Raw genomic sequence first — 20,929 nt, 5'->3', positions numbered from 1 at the left:
TGCATATCTTATGTACCTTTATAAGAGATTGGTCAACGAATTGAGTAAGTGGATGCTCCAAGAATGAAGTATCCTATGGTCCCATGTTAATCTCCTGACACAACTCTGCATACACTGGAAGGTCGATAGACATGTCACCACAAAAGAATGAGTCCGTCTCGTTCTCAAAAAATTCTTCGACTCCTGTATTTCCATCATTGTTAGCCGATGCTGGCTCCAAGCTTTCGAGGCCTCCACCCCTTGTAATATCGACCCCTCTATTTGCATATTATCTTCATCTATGCTCGGAACATCGCTTTGATCATATACTCTCGCACTTCGAGGAGTTGAAGGTATAACATACCACCATTGAGGTTGTCGGGGGTTTGGATAGAAGATTACCTGTTCACAAACACGTACAAAGCGAGTTCAAACCATTGTGACATAAACCATGTCGTATTACAATTAGCAAGCAAATGACTCCATGCACCTGTTCACAATGGGTCGGCAACACAAAGGTGTCGCGCAAATCCATCCATTTTTTTTCGAAATCTATTTCGAGAAATCCCGATGGACCTCGTCGAACTGTTGCTCCAGCTCCTCCAAGTACCACTTTGAACCACTGCATATCGAATAGTATCATGGAGAAGCTAGGTAATCCAACGTAATAGTACTTTGCAAGTTCCCAAAATACTCCATCTCATTCACAACCATATTTGGATCTGTTGCTTGTCGTCGACTCTCTTGCTCGAACCTTGCCATGACACCACAGTCCATTGTGGAGCGCATTTTGTCAATACGCTCCATGCGAAAATGCCGTCCGCGCAACCATGCTGCACTATATATTTTGTACTGTACATTGAAATACTCAAATTAGATATCGCATATAAAATTTAGATACGACAGATTCTAAACCCCTCATCACCTTTGGACTACATCCCCTCGAGAATTCCCACTCCTCCATTGAGACCTATGTCCCTTTGCTGGATGCTGCGGTCAAGGCTCCATGCAACCATCGCATTGACATAAACCGCAGCATCTCCTCCATGCCTTCGGGATATCGAATCGGTCGATGATGCGTACTATGTCGAAATTTAGCTCACGCTTCCTCTCGATCTTGCCTTGCAATCTGGTACTTGGCGAGCCATGTCTCCATGGAGGCATGGTGCAACATACAAAAGCGATTCACCTTCTCTTCCATTGAGGCATCCATTCTTTTTTCTACCCCATTTCCAACCACCACATCTCCAGTCAGTCTATCAGCATCCTTCAGTGTCCATAGCATTTCATTGTCTGATTCCACCGTTGGTAGCCATTGTGAAATATGCACTAACGCCTCTGACACCAACCAACCTTCGGCCATGCTACCTTCTGGCCGAGCTCGTTGTCGCACAAAGCCTTTCAAGGTTTTCATGAAGTGCTCCAGGAAGAACATCCATCGCGTATGGACAGGTCCAGCAATCTCCACTTCGTCCACAAGATGCACAAGAAGGTGGATTTGTATTGTGAGCATGCTAGTGGGCAGGTATTTCTCAAAGAGACAGACCGTCTCCACTGCTCCCCGCCTCGCAGATTCAATAGAGGATGTCTTAATCTCTTTCTGTGAGATCCATTGCACCAAAGTCGACAACTTGTAAATGGCCCCGCGCTATGATCGCAATCGGTAGGACAAACTGCCACAAATGAGAAAGCATTATGAAGAATGGCCACTTTCCAAATTGCAAAATGGCCACGCTAATTACAATCCATCCGTAGCACAAACCTGACATATCTTATGCCAATCATGGGATTTTAGCCCCGACAATTGGTCGTCTTTAGAAAATGCGGACCTGAGAGAACGCATCATACCCGTCGGAGTGCGGATAGACTTGATTACTTGCTTCACAATGCGCTCTTCTTTAGTGGACAAAACCCAAGGAGAGCGAGGAAGCTGCACGTGACCATCAGCACTCAACTGCAGCCAAAGCGTCTCCATCTTACCTACCTCCTTCAAATCCATTCGTGCCCCTATAGTGTCTCTCTTTCCTGTAATGTGGTCCCATAGCAAGCTGCCCACATTCTTGAAAATATGCATGGGATCTAACAAGTGGTTGACCTGTAAGTGGGTCCAATATGGCAACTCATAGAAAACTGAGAACCGTCGCATTCCATTTGGATGTGATTCCGCGTGGACCATTTTCAGCTCGTACCAGCTTGCGGTGTTCATACGTGTTGGAGGTCGTCCAAGAAACCTTCCCTGAGTTCATGATCCTTCGGCAAGAAAGCGGCGTGTCCTTCATATACCATCTTCTTCATGGTTCATGACCTTCGGGAGTCTAACTGTGGCCCACACAATGGACATGCATGATAACCTGAGGTAACCAGACCTGTTCTGACACCACGACCTAGTGAATACTTGATTGAATGAGATAAATATAGATATTACCAGCAAGAACGGAGGCCTGCTCACCTAAGCACTCTCCCAATCCCGGAAAGTCATGCATCGCCCATATGAGAATGGCTCGAATGTTAGCTGACCACTGACCATTGCGCCTGCTCATATCTTGCACAGTGACCCCCTCCTCCCACAAAATCTTAAGCTCATCGACTAATGGATGAAGATACACATCCATATTTTTTACTTTGTAGCGGCCTGGGACAAGCAAGCTAAGGATGAAATGTCCTTTCTTCGTAGAAAGCCATGGAGGGATGTTGTAGTTGACAAGGACTATAGGCCACACACTGTAAGAAGTTGAGCGCAGACCGAATGGGTTCACGCCATCCATTGCGAGACCGAGCCAAAGATTCCTTGGCTCTTGCGCAAAGCCTGGGAAGGTAGAGTCAATGTGGCTCCATGCACGCGAATCCGCTGATATTCGTTGAACTCCATCCGTGGACCTATTCTGCACATGCCACGTTGTCAAGCTTGCCATGCTGGATGCACGAAACATGTGGTTTATGTGGGGGATGAGCGGAAAGTGTCTGAGAACTTTTTGAGGGATGGTTTTCCCTTGCAAGTCCTGTCGATATCTGTGAGCACCACACTTTGGGCATGTCTTCATAGTCTCGTATTCTTCTCGAAACAATATGCAATCATTGATACATGTATGGATGTTATTGTAGTCCATGCCAAGCTTCCGTAAAACATATCGTGCATCATCACGAGACTCAGGCATGGTATTTGCAGGTGGTAATATATGATATTTCAATAACCTGAAAAAAATCATAAAACACCTTGAAAAAGCACAAATGTTTGTAATAATAGTGTTAAAAAAAATCAATGAAGCCTATGTGCAAGGTACCTGAATAACTCGGTCACACTCGTATCGCTCCACCCGTATTTTGCTTGCACACTTAAGAGTGCAAGCAATGTCTTCAACCGAGATACTCGTCACCCATCATATAATGGTATGGATGCTTCCTCTCTAAGCGGATCAGATGTCTCGACATCCATGGGAATCAATGCATCGATCATTGCCTCCATCTCAGGCTCCAAGATTGTAGGTAGGTCTGGAAGGTTGTCTGTCTCCTCTGGCATTCACGGTATAGATTGGCCTTGCAAGTGGTGGATTGGCTCCTGCACTCCATCCATTGCACGCCCACGAACTCTTCTAATTGGCCGCAAAGGGTGCACTCCCCCTTGGGATGAGACATCACCTCCCTGGATAGAAAATTTGCCAACAAGACCCAATCTTATTGTGTATGGTTTTCAATTAGCTTGCGAGTACAATGCATGATTAATATTAACTTCAAATTACTGTTTGCTGAAAATTCGCAATTGCCTGATCAATGATCTCAGATTGAAATTCCCCAAATCGTTGTACGTGTTCTATAGACAATCAACGTTTTCGTCTAATTGCCAACTTGCATTGAGAGCAAGGACATGGGACACGTTGATTAAGATACGCCTCGCGATCTTGAACAATAAGACCTTCTTCGTTTTCCATCTTATCTACATTACAACAAATGAGGCTCAAATGGATAGCTTTATGGAAATGTATGCCAAGTTGCAAGTTGACCATAAGCTCTTGCTTGAGAGGTTTTAGCCTCTGCAAGAGCTTGAGAAGTAAATTTTGTAAAACATTGAGGTTGATATTGATGCATCCATGGTGTTGAAATCTAAACTTCAAGATATAAGAAATGCTTTACTGATTGATGTAAAGAATGCATTGGACATAGTAGTTGAGAGATTTATTGATGTTATATCTCGGCCATATACCATGCTCAAGGATTTGTTTGTCCCGGTAGATAATTATTCATTATTGTAAAAAAAAAAAGCATTGGTTCATAAGGTTCATGAGTCGAAGACTAAATGTTTGGACTTGACTAAAAGATTGGATAATGCCTTAGATGCTAAAAGGAAAAGTGATGAATATGTTACTTCATCATTGCAACAAAAAGATTGGTGACAAGGATGCTATGATTAATGAAGTTCTTCACGAGGTGAATATAGAGTTGAAGGGGATGGAACACGATTCTTCTTTGGGATTTAGTGGTGATCAGTCAATTATTGAGGTGTCTTCTTGTACAACCATTATACCTTATATACCTAGCTACGGTCTCTAGGTTATGTACTTTGAGTATCTTAGAGGGGCTCTACTAAGATTACTTATACAACTGCACTAGAGGGATTTGAGTATAAGTAATCCATTTATGAGCATCATTGAGGATCTCTTAGTCTAATAATAAATCAGTCTCAACAAAAAGCATCTTAGAAATGTGGTTTTTTTGTCCTAGGTCCATGTATAAAAATTAATGCCATCTATGAAATTTATCAACTATAGTAATAAAATTTGTTTCAATCAATTCTACTCATAGTCATAACATTTGAAGAAAATATCCTATGCTCAATTTAAGGGATTATTCTTCTATAGCAATACATTTGGGTTCATTTTGATGAAGTACCATAATGACCATTAGCTAGGGTATCATTTTCTTTTAGTCCTTCCGTTGACTAGTTGGCATGATTACTAATTTGTTATGCCTATAAAGTTAATACAAAAACAATGAATTAAATCACAATTAGATCCCCTACTTGGACATTATGAAGGATATGACCAATTTTAAGCCATCTTAAAGAGTCACCAATGTACGTGGCCCATGGCAAAGCACATTGCATACCATTATCGATAAGTCTATTATTGTGCATCTTAAATCTCCTAATTAGACTTTATAAAGTGTATGACTAATTTTTAGCCCTCTTAAGGAGTCGATGTAATGGTACCCATAAAAAAAGCAAAGTGCATACCATTACCATAATCATGGATATGTTATCGTTCCAATATATACACACACACGTGGACTACATCTTGAGTAGACAAAAGCTATCCATTTGAGTAGACATACATCTCCATAAAGCTATCCATTTGAGTATACATCTCTTTCTCTTTCTCTCCCTCTCTCTCCCTCTCTCTCCCTCTCCCTCTCTTTCTCTCACATTTCCTCTCCCTCTCACAATATATCCTAACACTCTCCAAAAGCAAAAGGGAGAGGGAGAGAGAGAATGCACTCTCCCTCCCTCTCCCTCTCCCTCTTTTTATCTTTCTCTCCCTCTCTCATTTCCTCCCCCTCCCTCTCTTTCTCATTTCCTCTCCCTCTCCCTCTCCCTCCCTTTCTCTTTCTCTCCCTCTCTCTCCCTCTCCCTCTCCCTCTCCCTCTCTTTCTCTCTCATTTCCTCTCCTAAACAAGCAAAAGAGAAAGTGATTTAAACCTTAAACAAGCAAAAGGGAGAGGGAGAGAGAGAATGCACTCTCCCTCCCTCTCCCTCTCCCTCTCCCTCTCTCTCTCTCTCTCTCTCTTATTTTCTCTCCTAAACAAGCAAAAGAGAAAGTGATTTAAACCTTAAACAAGCAAAAGGGAGAGGGAGAGAGAGAATGCACTCTCCCTCTCCCTCTCCCTCTCCTTCTCTTTCTCTCCCTCTCTCATTTCCTCCCCCTTCCTCTCCCTCTCCCTCTCTTTCTCTTTCTCTCCCTCTCTCTCCCTCTCCCTCTCTTTCTCTCTCATTTCCTCTCCTAAACAAGCAAAAGAAGGAGAGAGGGAGACTCACCGATGAGATATGGCGAGTGTGGGGCGGCTCCTCTTTGCGATGAAGGCTCCTCCTCTCCTTCGCGAACAATGGCGGCGGCGGCAGCAAGCCTTCTTCCTCTCCTTCTCTCACGACTGTTGCTCTCTCCCTCGCTCTCGCTCTCAAAACACAAAACGCGAAATAAAGTCGCGCTCGGTTTCGGCCCGCTTTTTTCCCTGTGGACCGTCGCTATTTGCGTCACTATTAGCGTCGCAAAAGCGTTGCAAATAGCGACGCCGATACCCACCGTCGCTACCAACTCAAATCCTTGTAGTGCAACAAACCCCTTAGGTTGCTATATATAAATATCTTTGTGCAAGTCTCAATGTAAGAAAGTGGTCCTTAGATCCATCTCAACCAACTCCATATCCTCTCTAGCAACCAAAGGAAGGACAATATGAAGGGTGGTCATCTTGACTATTGATGAGAAGATCTCATTAAAGTCAATCCCCTTCTCTTACTCAAATCCTTTGGCCACCAATCTTGCCTTTAACTTAGGCAATACATCAAATGGAGATATCTTTTGCTTGTAGACCCACTTACATAGCAATGAATGTTTTCCCCTTAGGCAAAGGAATTAACTCCCACATATCTCCCCCCCCCCAGAATCCATCTTTCGATTGCATAGCCCTCTACCACTTTACAACTCCCATTCCTAGTCATAGCACCAATATCACAAGAAGGCTCATGATAATTTGTGATAATGACATAGTATAGAGACAAAAATTTTATCTATCGAGTAGTCTAGAAACCCTCATAAACTTGCATTAAACTAGTTCAATGAGAGCCTCTGGTTATCCCACCTTTCCAACCTGTGTAAGACATGAGGCTATCCACCATCTCGTGGCACTCCCACCTTAGTCTTTATTGGCTATCCAAGCCATGCATCATGTGGAATAGGCCATATATTATGGTCATGTGCTAGCTGTCCATCGTCCTGAAACATTGCTCTACTAATATCAATCACTTTAATGGGCTACTTATGCATTTTATCCTCATTGAAAATAACATTGTGGATACATACTACCTTCTTTAATTTAGGATCCCACAAGTGATAACCCATTTCACTTGACTCTTTATAGCCAAGAAAAATACATTTCTTGGGATCATGATTAAGCTTACTCCACTTGTCTCTAGGCATATGGATAAATGCCTTAGAGCCAAAAACATACAAGTGGTCATAATTAGATCTCTTTGCAAACCATAACTCCTCTAGTATCTTGCCATCCAATGGCTTTCTAAGAGACTTGTTGATCACTATTGTCTTTATAGCTTTAGCCCACAATCCATTAGTATGAGACCATCATTAGAGAGCATTCTATGAATCCTTTCCTAAATGGTTATGTTCATCTTCTTAGCCACACCATTTTGAGTAGGATTCTTAGGAGCTATCAACTATCTCTTGATATGATGACTTGCATAAAAGTTCATAAAAGCATACAAGGTGTACTCTCCACCATTATTAGTTCTTGAGCACTAAGATTCTTGCCTAATTGATTCCCTACAAATGCAAAGAAATTTTGAAATACATCTAACACATCACTCTTCTTGTGAAGAGGATAAACCTAAACCTTCCTTGTGGCATCATCTATAAAAGTGACAAAGTATGATGCTCTACCCAATAATGAGACCATGGGCATTGGCCTACACAAATCATTATGAATAAAATCCAGTCATTCTATTCTTCTACTAACACTCCCATCACATCCCTTGAGCAAATATGCAAAAAGTACAATGGGGAAAACCAAGTTAATTTCATAATTTTGAGCCATGCTTAGTTTCTTGGCATTGGGTATGTCTATAGAAAGCCTCAATGTACATATCTGTAAAATTTCAGGGCTACACATTGGCCAAACCACACTTCCAAATTGTGGTAGAGGGATATACTCAAGCATATCAAGATACAAAGCATATCAAGACACAAGTAGCCTTGGGTAACATGTGCTTGGAAATATACACAAATACTACAATATCTTTGATTTTTTTAGACATACATCACTCAAAAAGTGCTTAACTAATATTGGCATTGAAAACCTTTAATGAACTAGTCATGTTCTCCATATTTTGCTACCAATCTATGATACAACATTGGAACCATGGGAATAAACATATTTCATTCTAAGAAAAATCCAACAAAATCTTGCAAGTGAGTTTATCAAACTATAGTAGAACTTACTATTAGGCTTTTGAAATTCAATCCCTATATGCGATCTATGGATCTTCCTTTACATGAAGATATGTTATAGTAGCACTTTAGTTCCAGTTTGAGAATACACTTGCATTGTTTTAAAGCTAAAATTATTCCATTTTAATGCATCAATAAGTCTCCCATATCACAACATTTGACTTTGTTAAGTTCCCTTATATTTGGGTGCATGTGCACCCAACTTAAGCCAATGATAAGTGTTAGTCATCCAATTTCCTTCTTTATTATTTTAATTGTGCATTTCTAATTTCCAATAGAAGGATGTTTTTTCTTCTCTCCACCAATAACATCTTCAACTAACAACTAGGTCTAAAAAAAAATTCATCGCTAAAGACAAGTTTACAGTGCATAAAACTTTAACCACTGCACTTAAATTGCCACTATAGAGAGCTTGTAGAGAGTGTGAGATCATTTGTTGAAGGGAGATAGATAAGAATGAGATCTCAATGCAACTTGTTGATGTTGCAGTGCACCTAGTTAAACATTCATTCACATTTAATGGTTTTAGCCCTTACCCCATGGCTTTCTAGATAGATTGTAGGCATATCTCATTGATCGTCTTCCTTCCCACAATTTCAAAAACCATTCCAGACATTTGGGATCTTGCCTTCTACTTTGAGGGGTTTTTTCAAAGAAGAAATCCCATTATTAGCAGGATTATGCTCATTTTGTTCTTTCAAATTTTTTTATTAACAATAGTAATGGCATTATCCTCCTGCAAGAGAATACTTTTCTTCTTGAAATGTGGGTATTTAAAGTTGACACAATTAGAATGATAGAATTACAACAATCTAGTTCTACTTTTTTGGATGACATTGATATCTTCTTTGGTCTATGTTAACATGCACTTAGGAAATTCAAAATTCAAATGGGAGAATTTTGAAAGAGTTGTCCATTCAATGCCACCTTTGTGGAATTGCAAACAAGTTATTGAAAGGTCTATCACTAAGGAGAAGAAACCTAATTTTTTCAGTTTTTTGGACATGCGTGTAACATTGTATGAATACTTCACATAGTATCATTGTTTCATAAAAAATTGCATGAGTGGTTTATGATCATATATGTTCAATGTTATGTTAATGTGGCCTAACTTAACCAAGACTTAATTTACATATGGTGAATAGTTGTTTTTCTAACATTGGTGATCTTTTGTAAGGAAGCAAGGTATTTCTTTCCATTTCTTTGGGAGAAAGTATTGGTGATGCGACACATGGTTTGGGTGAGAGTGGAAAGGGTCACATGTGTAAACAATGGCAAATGAAGTTTGTGTATTGATGTTAGAGATGATGGGAGAGAATTTGAGTGATTATCAAGGAAGCATTGAGAAGAGATATGTTCTTTTGTAAATGAATAGTTACTTTTTAGGAAGACAAACAAAGTAAAGAGATCTAAAAAGACTAAACTTAAACTTGTCAATAATGTCGATACTATATACACTACACATGTTAACTCCACTTTCGCATGACATACATTCAATAACATGATTTGTATGTTGGGATTTGTCCTCCTTTGTCAAAAAAAAAAAACTAAGGATTGAAGAGAGGAAACAAAACATTATCTTGCATGCAAAATATAATAGGAATCACATTCCATGCTATGCTTTTGAGCCAATGATGGGATGAGATAGAAATGTCTGGTTGCCTAGTTGGGTGGGAGTCTGTGTGAATTGTGGAAGGTCAAAGGTTCAATACCTATGATTGGGAAGCTCCATGGTGCATACCCTTTGGGGTGTCTCTACCTTCAGGTGAAAAGGGGTCTAATAGCCACCCATCAAATATAATGATGTCAAAAGGCATTGCATTAATAAAGATGAGACATCACATTAAATAAAGATGATAGTAAGGAGGATTTGTTTATCAAAGTACTCATGCATACTTTTTAAAACTATTGTGTGCTCTATCAAAACAACTTCTTTGCCTTTAACATGCATGATATGTGTAGCATGTTGTGATAAATTCTTGTCTAATTCCTTTGAGTTAGATCTTGGTGGGTATTTATATATCACTCATCTAAGTTATGTGATGGATGAAGAATAATAAATATACACTAATGGTTTCCTACTGTATTTTCTTGGATTAAAAACAAAAAATATGTGCTAATGGTTTCCTACCTGCTTATCTTCTTACATGCTTCATGTGATTCCTAGATTATTTTGAAGCATGCAAGCACATATCATAGAACTTTTTGATCTAAGGCAGATGGGTCTAGTCCAAAGATGCGAATGTCTCACTATCTTAAGTTGTAGTTGTCTCTCTCATGTGGATCACTAGAATAACATGATCAGTGCTCTTGTGCTAGGTATTAGTGATGTCTTAATTGCAAAACATCCTTCTTATGCAACAAACTTTTAAGTTTAAAGAAAGCAAAAACAAGCTAACAAACATGTGATTTCTGGTAGCAAGATGACATCATGTAGTTAACAATGGGCCTACAAACTTGAATGCTTTCAGACCATCATCATGCATTAATGATTTGCATTAACTGCATGAGTCAAATCACTCTTGTTGCTTTAGCTAAGTTAATTCACATGCAGGATGCTCTTATGTTGAGCTAGGTAATTAGCATGGATTCAACCACATGGAGCCATGTGAAGACATGCAAAAGTCATAAAGAATAGATTTTTTCTCATTGAACTACTAAAAAGTACCTTTCAACATTAGAAAACTATAAAGACGATAAGGATCGAATGGATTTTCTCTATTCCATAGTGGGATTCCTTAGAAGAGTCTTCTGATCATATTGGTAAACCTCAAAGATGAAGATTTTTTTGTTTTTAAAATACTTCATGGAAGTGCTTTAGTATAAATAGTTTGAATAATGCCAACTCATTGATTAAATTTCCTATGTGATGCCCAGTAGCTCCACTTGTGACAATATAAACCTTGTTTAGCTTGTTCATATCATTATGTTGATCCAGTTCAATAGTCAGTGTATGCATGCGAGCAATTGGCCACATGCATGCAATTCTTCAAAACTTAAGACGGACACAATTTTGTTTAACCTTTGCGAAAAGATATAATAAAGTTTTATAAAAACAAGAAATATTTATAAAGTATGTAGGGCATAGCTTGACTAGAATCTAGTCATCAGATTCAACCTGAAAGCTAATCTAGTCCTATCATTATAGATTGCACGGTCTACTTTCTTACAACAAAGTAACTTTATCTCCAAAACAATATGGGGTAACATTTGCCATTTCTAAATAAAGCCATTTTTTTAAGTAGGGTTAGAAGTTATATTTTAGAGATTGGAGGGATGATATCAAAGGAGGAGGCCAAAAGTACCATCAAAGAACTAAAGTTTTCTCAAGCAAGAAGGAGAAAGAGGCAATCGTGAGGGCAACAATGGAAAAGGTTGCTAAGATCATAAGCTTTCATCTGGTGAGGTGTCTAAACACATAAGCCTTTTGCACATCAAGGGTGATGGAAGCACTAGGGCTTGGTTTGGTGCTTGTGTTGTTGTGTGGAGTACTCTCCTCAATACATGTTAAGGCCGCTACGAGGTGGGGTAGGGCCATGAGGTTCATCAAAAGGAACAAAGACTAAGTGATTTGACTGTAACACGTTAACGACATGCAGTTTTGTGAGATGAAAAATCAAGTGTGATGGATCGGCACAATATGAATTAGTTGCTTTTGTACATGTCTCGTATACCCCGTGGCGTAATATATCTCTAAGCGTCCGATGAGGTTGTTACTTCTCAACCGCACACCAATGGATTATGGTGGTGTTGGTGGTGGCAATGTCAAGACACAAAGTTCTTAGCTTCTACTTGGGTGTTTGGGCTAAAATGGATGAAGGGTACTGTCAAATGTAGGATGAATGTTTTGGGCTGCCCCGTTTGTATCGAGCCTTAGTCTAATAAATTAGGAAAAGGCTATCGGGTCAGTAATGTGAAGCATCAAGCCTTAGTCTAATAAATTAGGAAAAGGCAATCGGGTAAGGTGGAGGAATGATGTATCTGCCGCACCTCATACGATGGTGATGATGATGATGGGGATGATGAAGGATGCATGCATGCGGGTGGCCTCTGGCCAATGATGATGATGGTGGTGGGGTCGCGACCATTGGCGTTCGCGAGGCGGGCGGGCCGTCGATGGCCCACGTGGGGGGAGGGGGGGATGCGATGAGCAGGTCATGCATGCATGAGATGGGCGTTGATGGCGAGGGCATCGCCTCATGAGTGTGAATGCGCACATGCGCCATGGGGTCATGATGGTGATGATGGCGATGGCGATGGGATGGCGGGAGAGCACGAACTCCCCAGTCCCCTCTCTCTCTCTCTCTCTCTCTCTCTCAAGTTCCAACTGTTTTTTATGCGGCTGTTTTTCTGTTATAAAATTCTCTCTCTCTCTTCTTTTTTCCCCTGTTTTTTCGATTTATTGAACGACTTGTGGTGTTTTTGGGCCGTTATTTGGGATGGCGGGTCCCCCCACCCCCTTCTTTCTCTCCGCTGATTGGCCCAGTTTCACTACTATTCCTGCGTTCCCATTGGCTGCCCTCCTTCCCACGTGGCAGCCCCATGTTCGCAGCCTTTAATTCTCGCCTAAACCTCTCACCAAAATCTGACCTCTTATGATCTATCAACCGACACTGTGGACGTGCTATAAGCGGTTAATCCGCGCTGCTGCGTTAATCCGTCGACGCTTTTGACCTCCTATTACTGTTTTTAATCGATGCAGTTAAACCCCCATTTATCGGCCGCCTAATACTGTTTTTAATTGGCCTTTTGATGCAATCCAACCCTTTCATTGACCTTCCACGGTTGCACTTGACCTGTTACTACCGTTTAAGTGGCCTCCTCTAGATGTACTTGACCTGCTCATATCTTTTAATTTAGCCCCCATTAATGTACTTGACCTGCTGTTACCTTTGAACAATTACCTTCCCATTTACCTCCTGATGCTGCACTTGACCTGCATTACCGTCTAAAATTGGCCTCCTATTGATGCATTTGGCCTGCTATTGCCGTATTGATGCCTGCCACCAGTTAATTGATCTGCCAGTGGTACATTTGACCGGCTATTACCATTTAATTAACCTCCCATTGAAGCATTTGAGCTGCCTAAAGGATCATTGCAATGTGCATTCGTCGGCTTAAGCGACCTAAAATTACCGGCTTACTTAGTCTGAATGCCTGAAGATTCGTGCAATGTCTTCCAACGATCTGTTGCGATCTCTTCTTCCCATGTGGATTCCGGTGGAGTACGGGTCTACCTGCAGGTGAGGATTAACGATTGTGAAGGTCGTTTCGGTAGGTAATTTATCGCGGGGTAAGGAAATCCGATTCAGAATTTGATTACGATATTCTTTCTGAAACATTGCTAATGAAGCAGCAAATCCAATCCAAGCCACAGTTCCTTTCGCATTCAATCGAAACAGACAATCCTCCTTTGAGCTGATTCTTCTGATCTCCCTCTCATCCGCCATAGCTGGAGCTTGTTTGATCAGTTTAACTCTTTTCTTTGTCTAGCCGTCGTATGAGCAGTCCATATATTTGCAATTGTTTTCTCTCTCCCTCTCTCTCTTTCCATTATTAACCATTTTGAAGAGTTCTTTTTCCTGAATTGTTAAAAGAGGTGCCTCGGTTTCTTAAACACTTTAAGCCGATTTCCGGCATGTAATTGCGCCTGCGTTGACAAAAAGGTTAAACAGATGGTTTTTATAATGACATTACGTTAGTGTTTGCTTCATCTGTACTCCCGAGTTTCATCTTTCTCTCACTTCATCTGGCTTTTTTCAAAGATTAAATCATGTGTTGCAAGGACAAATTCATGAAATTCATCTCTTCGGTTCCTCTGATGTGCTTTTGATTCTTCTGCTGCAACGACAAAAACTCCTGAATCACTCCCTCCCTTTCTCTTTATCTGTCTCCCCCATAAAATTCTGCAAGAAGGCTTTAAAAAATGACAGGCATGATCCCCACCGCCATATCCACAATGTTGCTTGATCGAGTAACCAAAGACCTTTCAACTTTCCCTCCACTTTTAGGTAACAGATGCAGCATCATTCGAAGCTTGTTTATAAACAGAAGGGAGAAAATTCTGTGGTTAGCGGTGAAAAGCAGGGAGGCATAAACGAATCGAGGAAGGGGAAAAGGGAGGGAGGTGAAGAAAAGACGCTGTTGAGTTTTTACTTAAAGTGGATATGGGGCAGGCAAAGAGAGAGAGAGAGAGAGAGAGAGAGAGAGAGAGAGAGAGAGAGAGAGAGAGAGAGAGGCGTGGGGGGGGGCACACCTTAATCCGACATAGGGACCCTTGCCTCCTTAACAAGCGCCCTCTCCTTTAGCATAAATTGCAGGCCACATGCCCTCTCCTCAAACCTGCTCAATTAGCTCCAAAATCCTTCTATTTCAACTCCTGTGAGTGGCTTGCTTCCTCCCACTCCACAATATAGCTTCTCTTCTTGTTTCCTGACTCGAATTTGGTAAAGAATTGAGAGAGTAATCCTCATCCAAAACTGCATTGAAGGATTGTAATTTTTGCTACTCTAGAGACGATTCGAGAATTGAGTCCGCCTCCTATTCTTTAGATACCAAGCCCCCAAAACTGGGCTGTCAAAATTTGTTGCTAAGTGTCTACATTGCTCGTCTCTACATTCTAGCCTACCTGCAGTCCAATTCTTTAGCCTCATTTGTTTCTTTACTACATTGCTTTGCCAGCAGCAGAAGTATTAGCTTGCAAGTACCAGACAGTTGCACGCTGCCTCTTGTGGCTTTAACCGTGGCTTTAATCCACCGGAGTTCTTTTGCTCAAGCATTTTCCTAACACTCGCTTCATCAATGGGAGCGGTGCAGCACGTGATCCTCTCCTCCGGCCTTGTTGTTGCCTGCATCCTCATGATCATTGCATCTCATCCTTATCAGAGATGCCATGCTCGAATGCTCATGGCAGCTAACGAAGCTATCCATGATGATCAAGTGAGAGAGCATCGCCAACCTCCTAATTTCTTCAATTACACAACAGCATTGCCTCCAGAAAGCCATCACTTGCACAGAGGGCTGTCAACCTACAAGCAGTCTGCAATTATCTCCAGATACATCGTTGTGGACAAGCATGGAAAAGGGAATTACAGAAGTGTGCAAGATGCTGTAGACTCGATCCCAGATTACAACGAAAGATGGGTGTATATTCAGATCAATGAAGGCATCTATGTGTAAGTTTTCTCCCTTTCTCTCAGTTTGTCTGACTGGTTACAAAAAGGCTTCAATTCTTCAAGTGAAAGATGTTTTCCATGTTTGCACGCTTGCAAAATGCTTCAATCCTTAACATGAGAGACGATTTTCTGTCTTCTAATAAGTTATTTGATTGCATTGATACTGATGCCATACTCCTATTGATGCCTGCACAGGGAGAAAGTCTCCATCCCGTACAACAAGCCTTACATCATGTTCCAAGGGGCAGGAAGGATGAGCACAGTCATCACATGGAGCGACAGGGCGAGTACTATTGGCACAGCGGACAGCGCCACATTCTCAGCAAATGCACCCAGTTTTATTGCGAGGGGCATTGGCTTCAGGGTATGCATTCGCATGTCAAGAAATGTCACGATCTTGTTGTGTGAGTCTTCTTGGAAGTAGCTTATAGTTTAGGTTGGCGTGTGTGCCTTCTTTTGGCTGCATTGTCAAATTAATCCGCATTTCCTCGTTGATCTTGTCATGTAAGCTATGTCTTCTAAGGTTGATCGGGGGACATTCTTGCTGATTGCTTGGATGCCTTTTGGCTGCATTGTCAAATTAATTGGCATTTTCTTGTTTATCTCGTCATGTAAGCTGTGGTTTTAAAGGTTAACTTGGGGGCATTCTTGCTGATTGCTTGCAGAATGCCGCTCCACCACCAACGCCAGGAGAGTCTGGTGGCCAGGCGGTCGCAGTGCTTCTTGCAGCAGACATGATGGCTTTCTATGAATGCGGATTTTATGGAGCGCAAGACACGTTGTTTGATTACCAGGGAAGACATTACTTCAAAGGGTGCTACATTGAGGGCTCCATTGATTTCATATTTGGGCATGGGCAATCGACCTACAAGGTATCATTAGGCATCCTCATTCCCTTAGCTCTTTCTCTGTTTCTCTGTTAGGAATTAAAGGTCTGCATTCTGATGAGGACAGTAGATTCTTGTTTTTGGCTTCATGCTGAGTCAAAAAAACTAATTGATGTGCCTACGCTAGCTTCATGGTTCTTGTTTGGATCCATGCTTAGTCAAAAAACTAATTAATGCGGTTATGGTAGGTTCAAGTTTGAAGGCAGGGTTATGCTGATTGCACTAGTTTTTCCTTGCTTAAACTTATGCTTAGTGGAATTCTCTGTCGGGACTCGTATTTCACACCTTTGAAAAGCTTGGATTAACTTCCTTTTTTGCGGTGGAGCGATGAGTGGACACTGGGAAGTGGTAACTAATATGATTCAACATAACGGTTCCCAATTTGTAATGAGTATTTTGGGGAAGCACAACCCAAAAAAATAGCAAATTGGTTATCCTCGGTTCTCGAACAGAAAACAAGCAGATCAAATTGACTTATCAAAGGCGCGCAGTTGGTAGCCCCAACCGATCTCCAAATTAGTTAGTGCAGATCCCACCAAAAGCTACTTCTGGTCTTTGAACTTTCCCATCCCATGATCCCATCTATGGCGGTAGTTCCTTTTTATTTATTTCCGCTAGAAAGCTCCAACATTGCAGATAGCTACGAGCTACGACCTTTTTATTATCTCAACAATAGAAGGTACGTTTGCCGAACATGTTGAATATTTTTATATGTTGTAGGTGGCTCACCCCAGTCACCGATTTGCATGACCGGCCCCATTCCACACCTTTTGCTGATATATTCAATATTCCCGGCGAACATGCTTTGTGTCAAATGTTGCACCATAAAAGTTGTATGGGGGCCACGCCAAAAACATGTCCTTAGCGGTGCATTCCCAGACACTAGCGAGTCCCAATCGTGAGGCCTATTTATGTGAGCTAGTTACTAGTTAGGCTGTAGCTGAAGCCTGAGACTCAGGCTAAGACCCCCAGCCCCAGGGCCCAAAGCAAGGTCTGCTTTGCATCTTGGCACCCACAAGTTGCAGGTCTTGGGATCGGATAAAGCACTGCAAGATGACAGATGTTCATAGCTTATTCGTCTGTAAAACTTGAGTTGCATAAGTGGGCTACCAAGTCCTAATAAGTTATCTTTCATAGTCCGGGTACATGCTTGTAAGCTATACGCTTAGGCATGTGCTTATAGCAGTCCCCAGAGTCTAAGTGCATAAAAAGAATAAGATAAGATAAGATTAACAAAAATTGTGAATAACAAAAATAAAGATTAAGAGTTACATCCGGTCCATTGTCCTGTTTTCCTTCGTTCGTAGTTTAATTTTGCAATAAAGAATATAGCTTTCGTATGAATTGCGACACCAATCTACTAGAGAATTTATTTTTTCTGCTGTTGGCATCCGTAAGTAAACGTACACAACCTAAGTATTGCATGCCATGTGAATGATCATTCAGTCTCCGTCAATTCGATATGGACAGATGCAAGATGCATCTGGATTCTGACGCTAACGGTTCAGATAAAGATGTGCAGCCTGTCGTTTTTTAATTCCAAATTTCCAGCAGTTGAGCAGGTTACATAATAAACAAATACTTTTTAACTACGCACTATAGGCAAGGCAACTACTCTTAACGATGCGGGGCTTCTGATCGCAAGATGTGAATTGTGCACTCATACACTTTTTAGGAGCTGTAAATAAAGTATGCGGGTCTGAATTCAAGCTCACAGATATTCCTCAAACGTGCACGAATGCAAGTATATGTGATTAGATTAAAGAAGATTTTTTTTGTAAAGTCATGAATTGTGAAGATATTAGCATGTGTGATGGGATGAGGGGATGTCAAAGAGATGCATGACGTTCTGTTGGATGATGCTGGTTATGATGATGCAGAACTGCCAGCTAGTGGTGAAGGCACAGTCTGGGTATCTGTCGGGATCGATAACGGCACAGAACAGGTACGACCCGAACGATGGGAGCGGGTTCGTGTTCGTGGGCTGCAGCATTACGGGGACTGGGGACGTGTTCCTGGGCAGGGCCTGGGGCTCCTACTCCCGCGTCATCTTCATGTACACCTACATGAGCTCCATCATCGCCCCTGAGGGCTGGTACGACTGGGGCAACCCCGCTCGCCAAAGGTACTGATCAACCACCGGCCGCCGTAGTTGGTTGTATCTCTTATTATCAGCTATTGTGTGTTCAGTGTGTCTAAGATCCGGAAAGAACTCTTCCTTCCATGTTTTTTTGGTTAATCTGAGATCAGGAAGGATTCTCGAGCTGGTTAATTTGAGCGTGTGGGCATTTAGATCAGATGAATGTAAGCTCTTATTTGATTAGATTTAGTACGTGGGCATTAGATCGGATCAAGTAAGAATTGAAAGGATCAGATCACATGAGGGCTGAGAAGGGTATTGCGTAAATTGGATCTTTAAGGATTGACCATGAGTTTTTCCTCCATGTAGTAGCATCACATAGCCTTACCTCTGCAATGGGATTCACATATGGAGGAGCCTTCGTCTAGGGGCAAAATTATCCATTCCTTTAATCATCTCCAATGGCCGAGATTGAGCATTTAACAAGTATATTATCTGTGCTTGCTTCAGGGAGTAAATTATCACATAGAGTATTTAGCAAGTATGTCATACATGATCAGAATGCCGCTTTTATTGATTCGTCAGACCATATGCCTTTGGCTTTGACACCAATGATCCCTTGCCAGCAGGGGATGCTTTTATATTCTAACTGTGCGCCTCCAACTTGATACTGGATGATGGATGGTATGGCTATTTTGCAGGACGGTCTACTATGGCCAGTACAAATGCTATGGGCCAGGAGCCGACGCTTCAGGGAGAGTATCCTGGTCCCATCAGTTGAGTGATGCAGAGGCTCAACCATTCTTGCAGCTTAGCTTCATAGATGGAGGCAGTTGGCTCCAGGAAACCTGACTGGTGATGCATGAGCCCCCTGAGCAAGAAGGTCGACAACAGTATTATTACCCAGAACAGAGTAGCTTGGCCCCTTCAAACAATATGGTCGCTCTCTGCCTCGTTTGCTTCCATCCCATCCTGCTTGCCTTGTTCTTGGGGTGGCTCATGTAAGCCTCAGCAAATTCAAATCCAAACATTGCATTCTTCATCTTCCTTTTTCTTCTTCTTCTTTCCCTTTTTCTTTGTGGATTGGGCAAAGAAGCTTCAATCATTTTTACATGCTTTCAATTGGCACCACTATGTTTGGTTCTAGTAGAGATGAGGCTGCACAAGGTGTGTACAAATATGAAACTTGGAAGTTTGAGCAATACGAACAAATAAGGCATCAACACACACCCACCCATAAAGTTTCTATTGTTGACGTCTCGTCATCGTACGAAAGGGCACTTGTTTGTGGCAAAACAAAACAAGGAAAAAGAAACGTCGACCGGATGAGATGGCTGTTTGTTGATGTACCAAAAGGGATTGTAGTTTTGATTGGTGTGTAGAATGTGTACATTCAGAGGACTAGAGAACAAAGTCTTGTATCAACTATGTGGAGGGCACAATGTTGACATTGGAACTTTGTTGAGGCACAACTTGGCATTGTAACTGTGTCCCTCTCTCTCTCTCTTTAAGCTGTTTTAAATCACATTCCTTTGCTTTTAAGGGCTATTTTAGCCCAAAATTGTTAAGGATTAGACAATTGTGTCCCGATCAATAAAGCACTTTTCAAGGTTTATGTGATCTACGTTATTAGTGTGTATTTTACTATGGTGGCAACCCCACCTCAAGTGGCCTATAAAGTTTTGATTTCCAAGGGTATAAAGTGTTTGGTCTTAAAAAAGAGGTCTCTTTTGGGAGAGAATTTTGAAAGTACAAACATATATAATCATTCTAGATGTGATATGGAAAGTCATTGTAATAGAGGGCCAAGCTCTTAGGGAATCAATGCATGGATTTACTAACACCTAAATGTCTGGCACAATGTAACAAAACGTTTCTTAAATGATTCATGTCTTGTACATCATACTTAATAATGAACAATTCCTTAAATAATAGACTCAACAAGGAAAGGGTTTGGATAGATGTGTAACCTTTTTTTAAATACTTTTTTGAATATTATTCATGAGAAGTTTGTTTTGTAGACCTTAGAAGAAAGTATAAAGTGAAAGAATACAACAATTAATTAAGATAAATATGTCATCTTAAATTGATTAAGAAAATGTAAAGTGAAAGAATACAAAAATTGACTAAGATAAATTTATCATTAAAAATTGTAATGGTGGGACATGTTGATTCACAAGAGAACTTTTAATGTATTGACAAAAAATATGTCTCTTATCAAACCTTTTTTTCCCTTGAAGGGATTTTTTTATAAAAGGGGAGATCATTGAGTAAGGCCATATTATATCCTTGGTATTAGAACTTTTGTTATAGGGTTCATTGGCAATTTTCTATTAATTTATGGGATAAAATGATAAACTAGCTCAATTATATATAGTTGGTGTTGTTAAAGAAATCATTTTCATGAATATTATGCAACAACTCTTCTATCTACCGTTTTAAGTGATTTCTTACTATAACTTAGAAGTAGGGAGCTCACACAATTCCAATCCACTTGCTCACTCCTCATTGTCGATGTTGATCATGGACTCATTGCAAGCAGCATGAACTCCCAAGCTTGCAAGTTACGAATAGCATGTT

At 41.0% G+C, this 20,929-nt stretch overlaps 1 protein-coding gene across 1 annotated transcript; it reads left to right on the top strand.

The window, feature by feature from the left end:
- The first annotated feature begins 12,906 nt into the window (after positions 1-12,906).
- LOC148025463 (putative pectinesterase 53) lies at positions 12,907-19,874 on the top strand. Its single transcript, XM_087692599.1, has 6 exons — positions 12,907-13,450; positions 14,889-15,382; positions 15,578-15,746; positions 16,048-16,254; positions 18,150-18,394; positions 19,051-19,874. Exons 2-6 carry the CDS (start codon positions 15,009-15,011, stop codon positions 19,199-19,201), a joined length of 1,146 nt encoding a protein of 381 aa, XP_087548725.1. The 5' UTR covers positions 12,907-13,450; positions 14,889-15,008; the 3' UTR covers positions 19,202-19,874.
- Positions 19,875-20,929: the final 1,055 nt, after the last annotated feature.

The sequence above is a fragment of the Lygodium microphyllum genome, chromosome 14 (assembly GCF_053477565.2).
Source record: "Lygodium microphyllum isolate KBCC chromosome 14, Lygodium_microphyllum_v1.1.10, whole genome shotgun sequence".
In the NCBI taxonomy this organism is placed as follows: domain Eukaryota; kingdom Viridiplantae; phylum Streptophyta; class Polypodiopsida; order Schizaeales; family Lygodiaceae; genus Lygodium; species Lygodium microphyllum.
Note: the sequence above shows the minus strand (reverse complement) of the source record. Positions and strands in the feature narration are given on the sequence as shown.

Bases quoted from the DNA above. Each gene is read 5' to 3' on its own strand.
- LOC148025463 (XM_087692599.1), top strand. From the start codon at position 15,009: ATGGGAGCGGTGCAGCACGTGATCCTCTCCTCCGGCCTTGTTGTTGCC. The intron at 15,383-15,577 runs GTAAGTTTTCTC...ATGCCTGCACAG, and splicing joins ATCAATGAAGGCATCTATGT to GGAGAAAGTCTCCATCCCGT. The intron at 15,747-16,047 runs GTATGCATTCGC...GATTGCTTGCAG, and splicing joins CGAGGGGCATTGGCTTCAGG to AATGCCGCTCCACCACCAAC.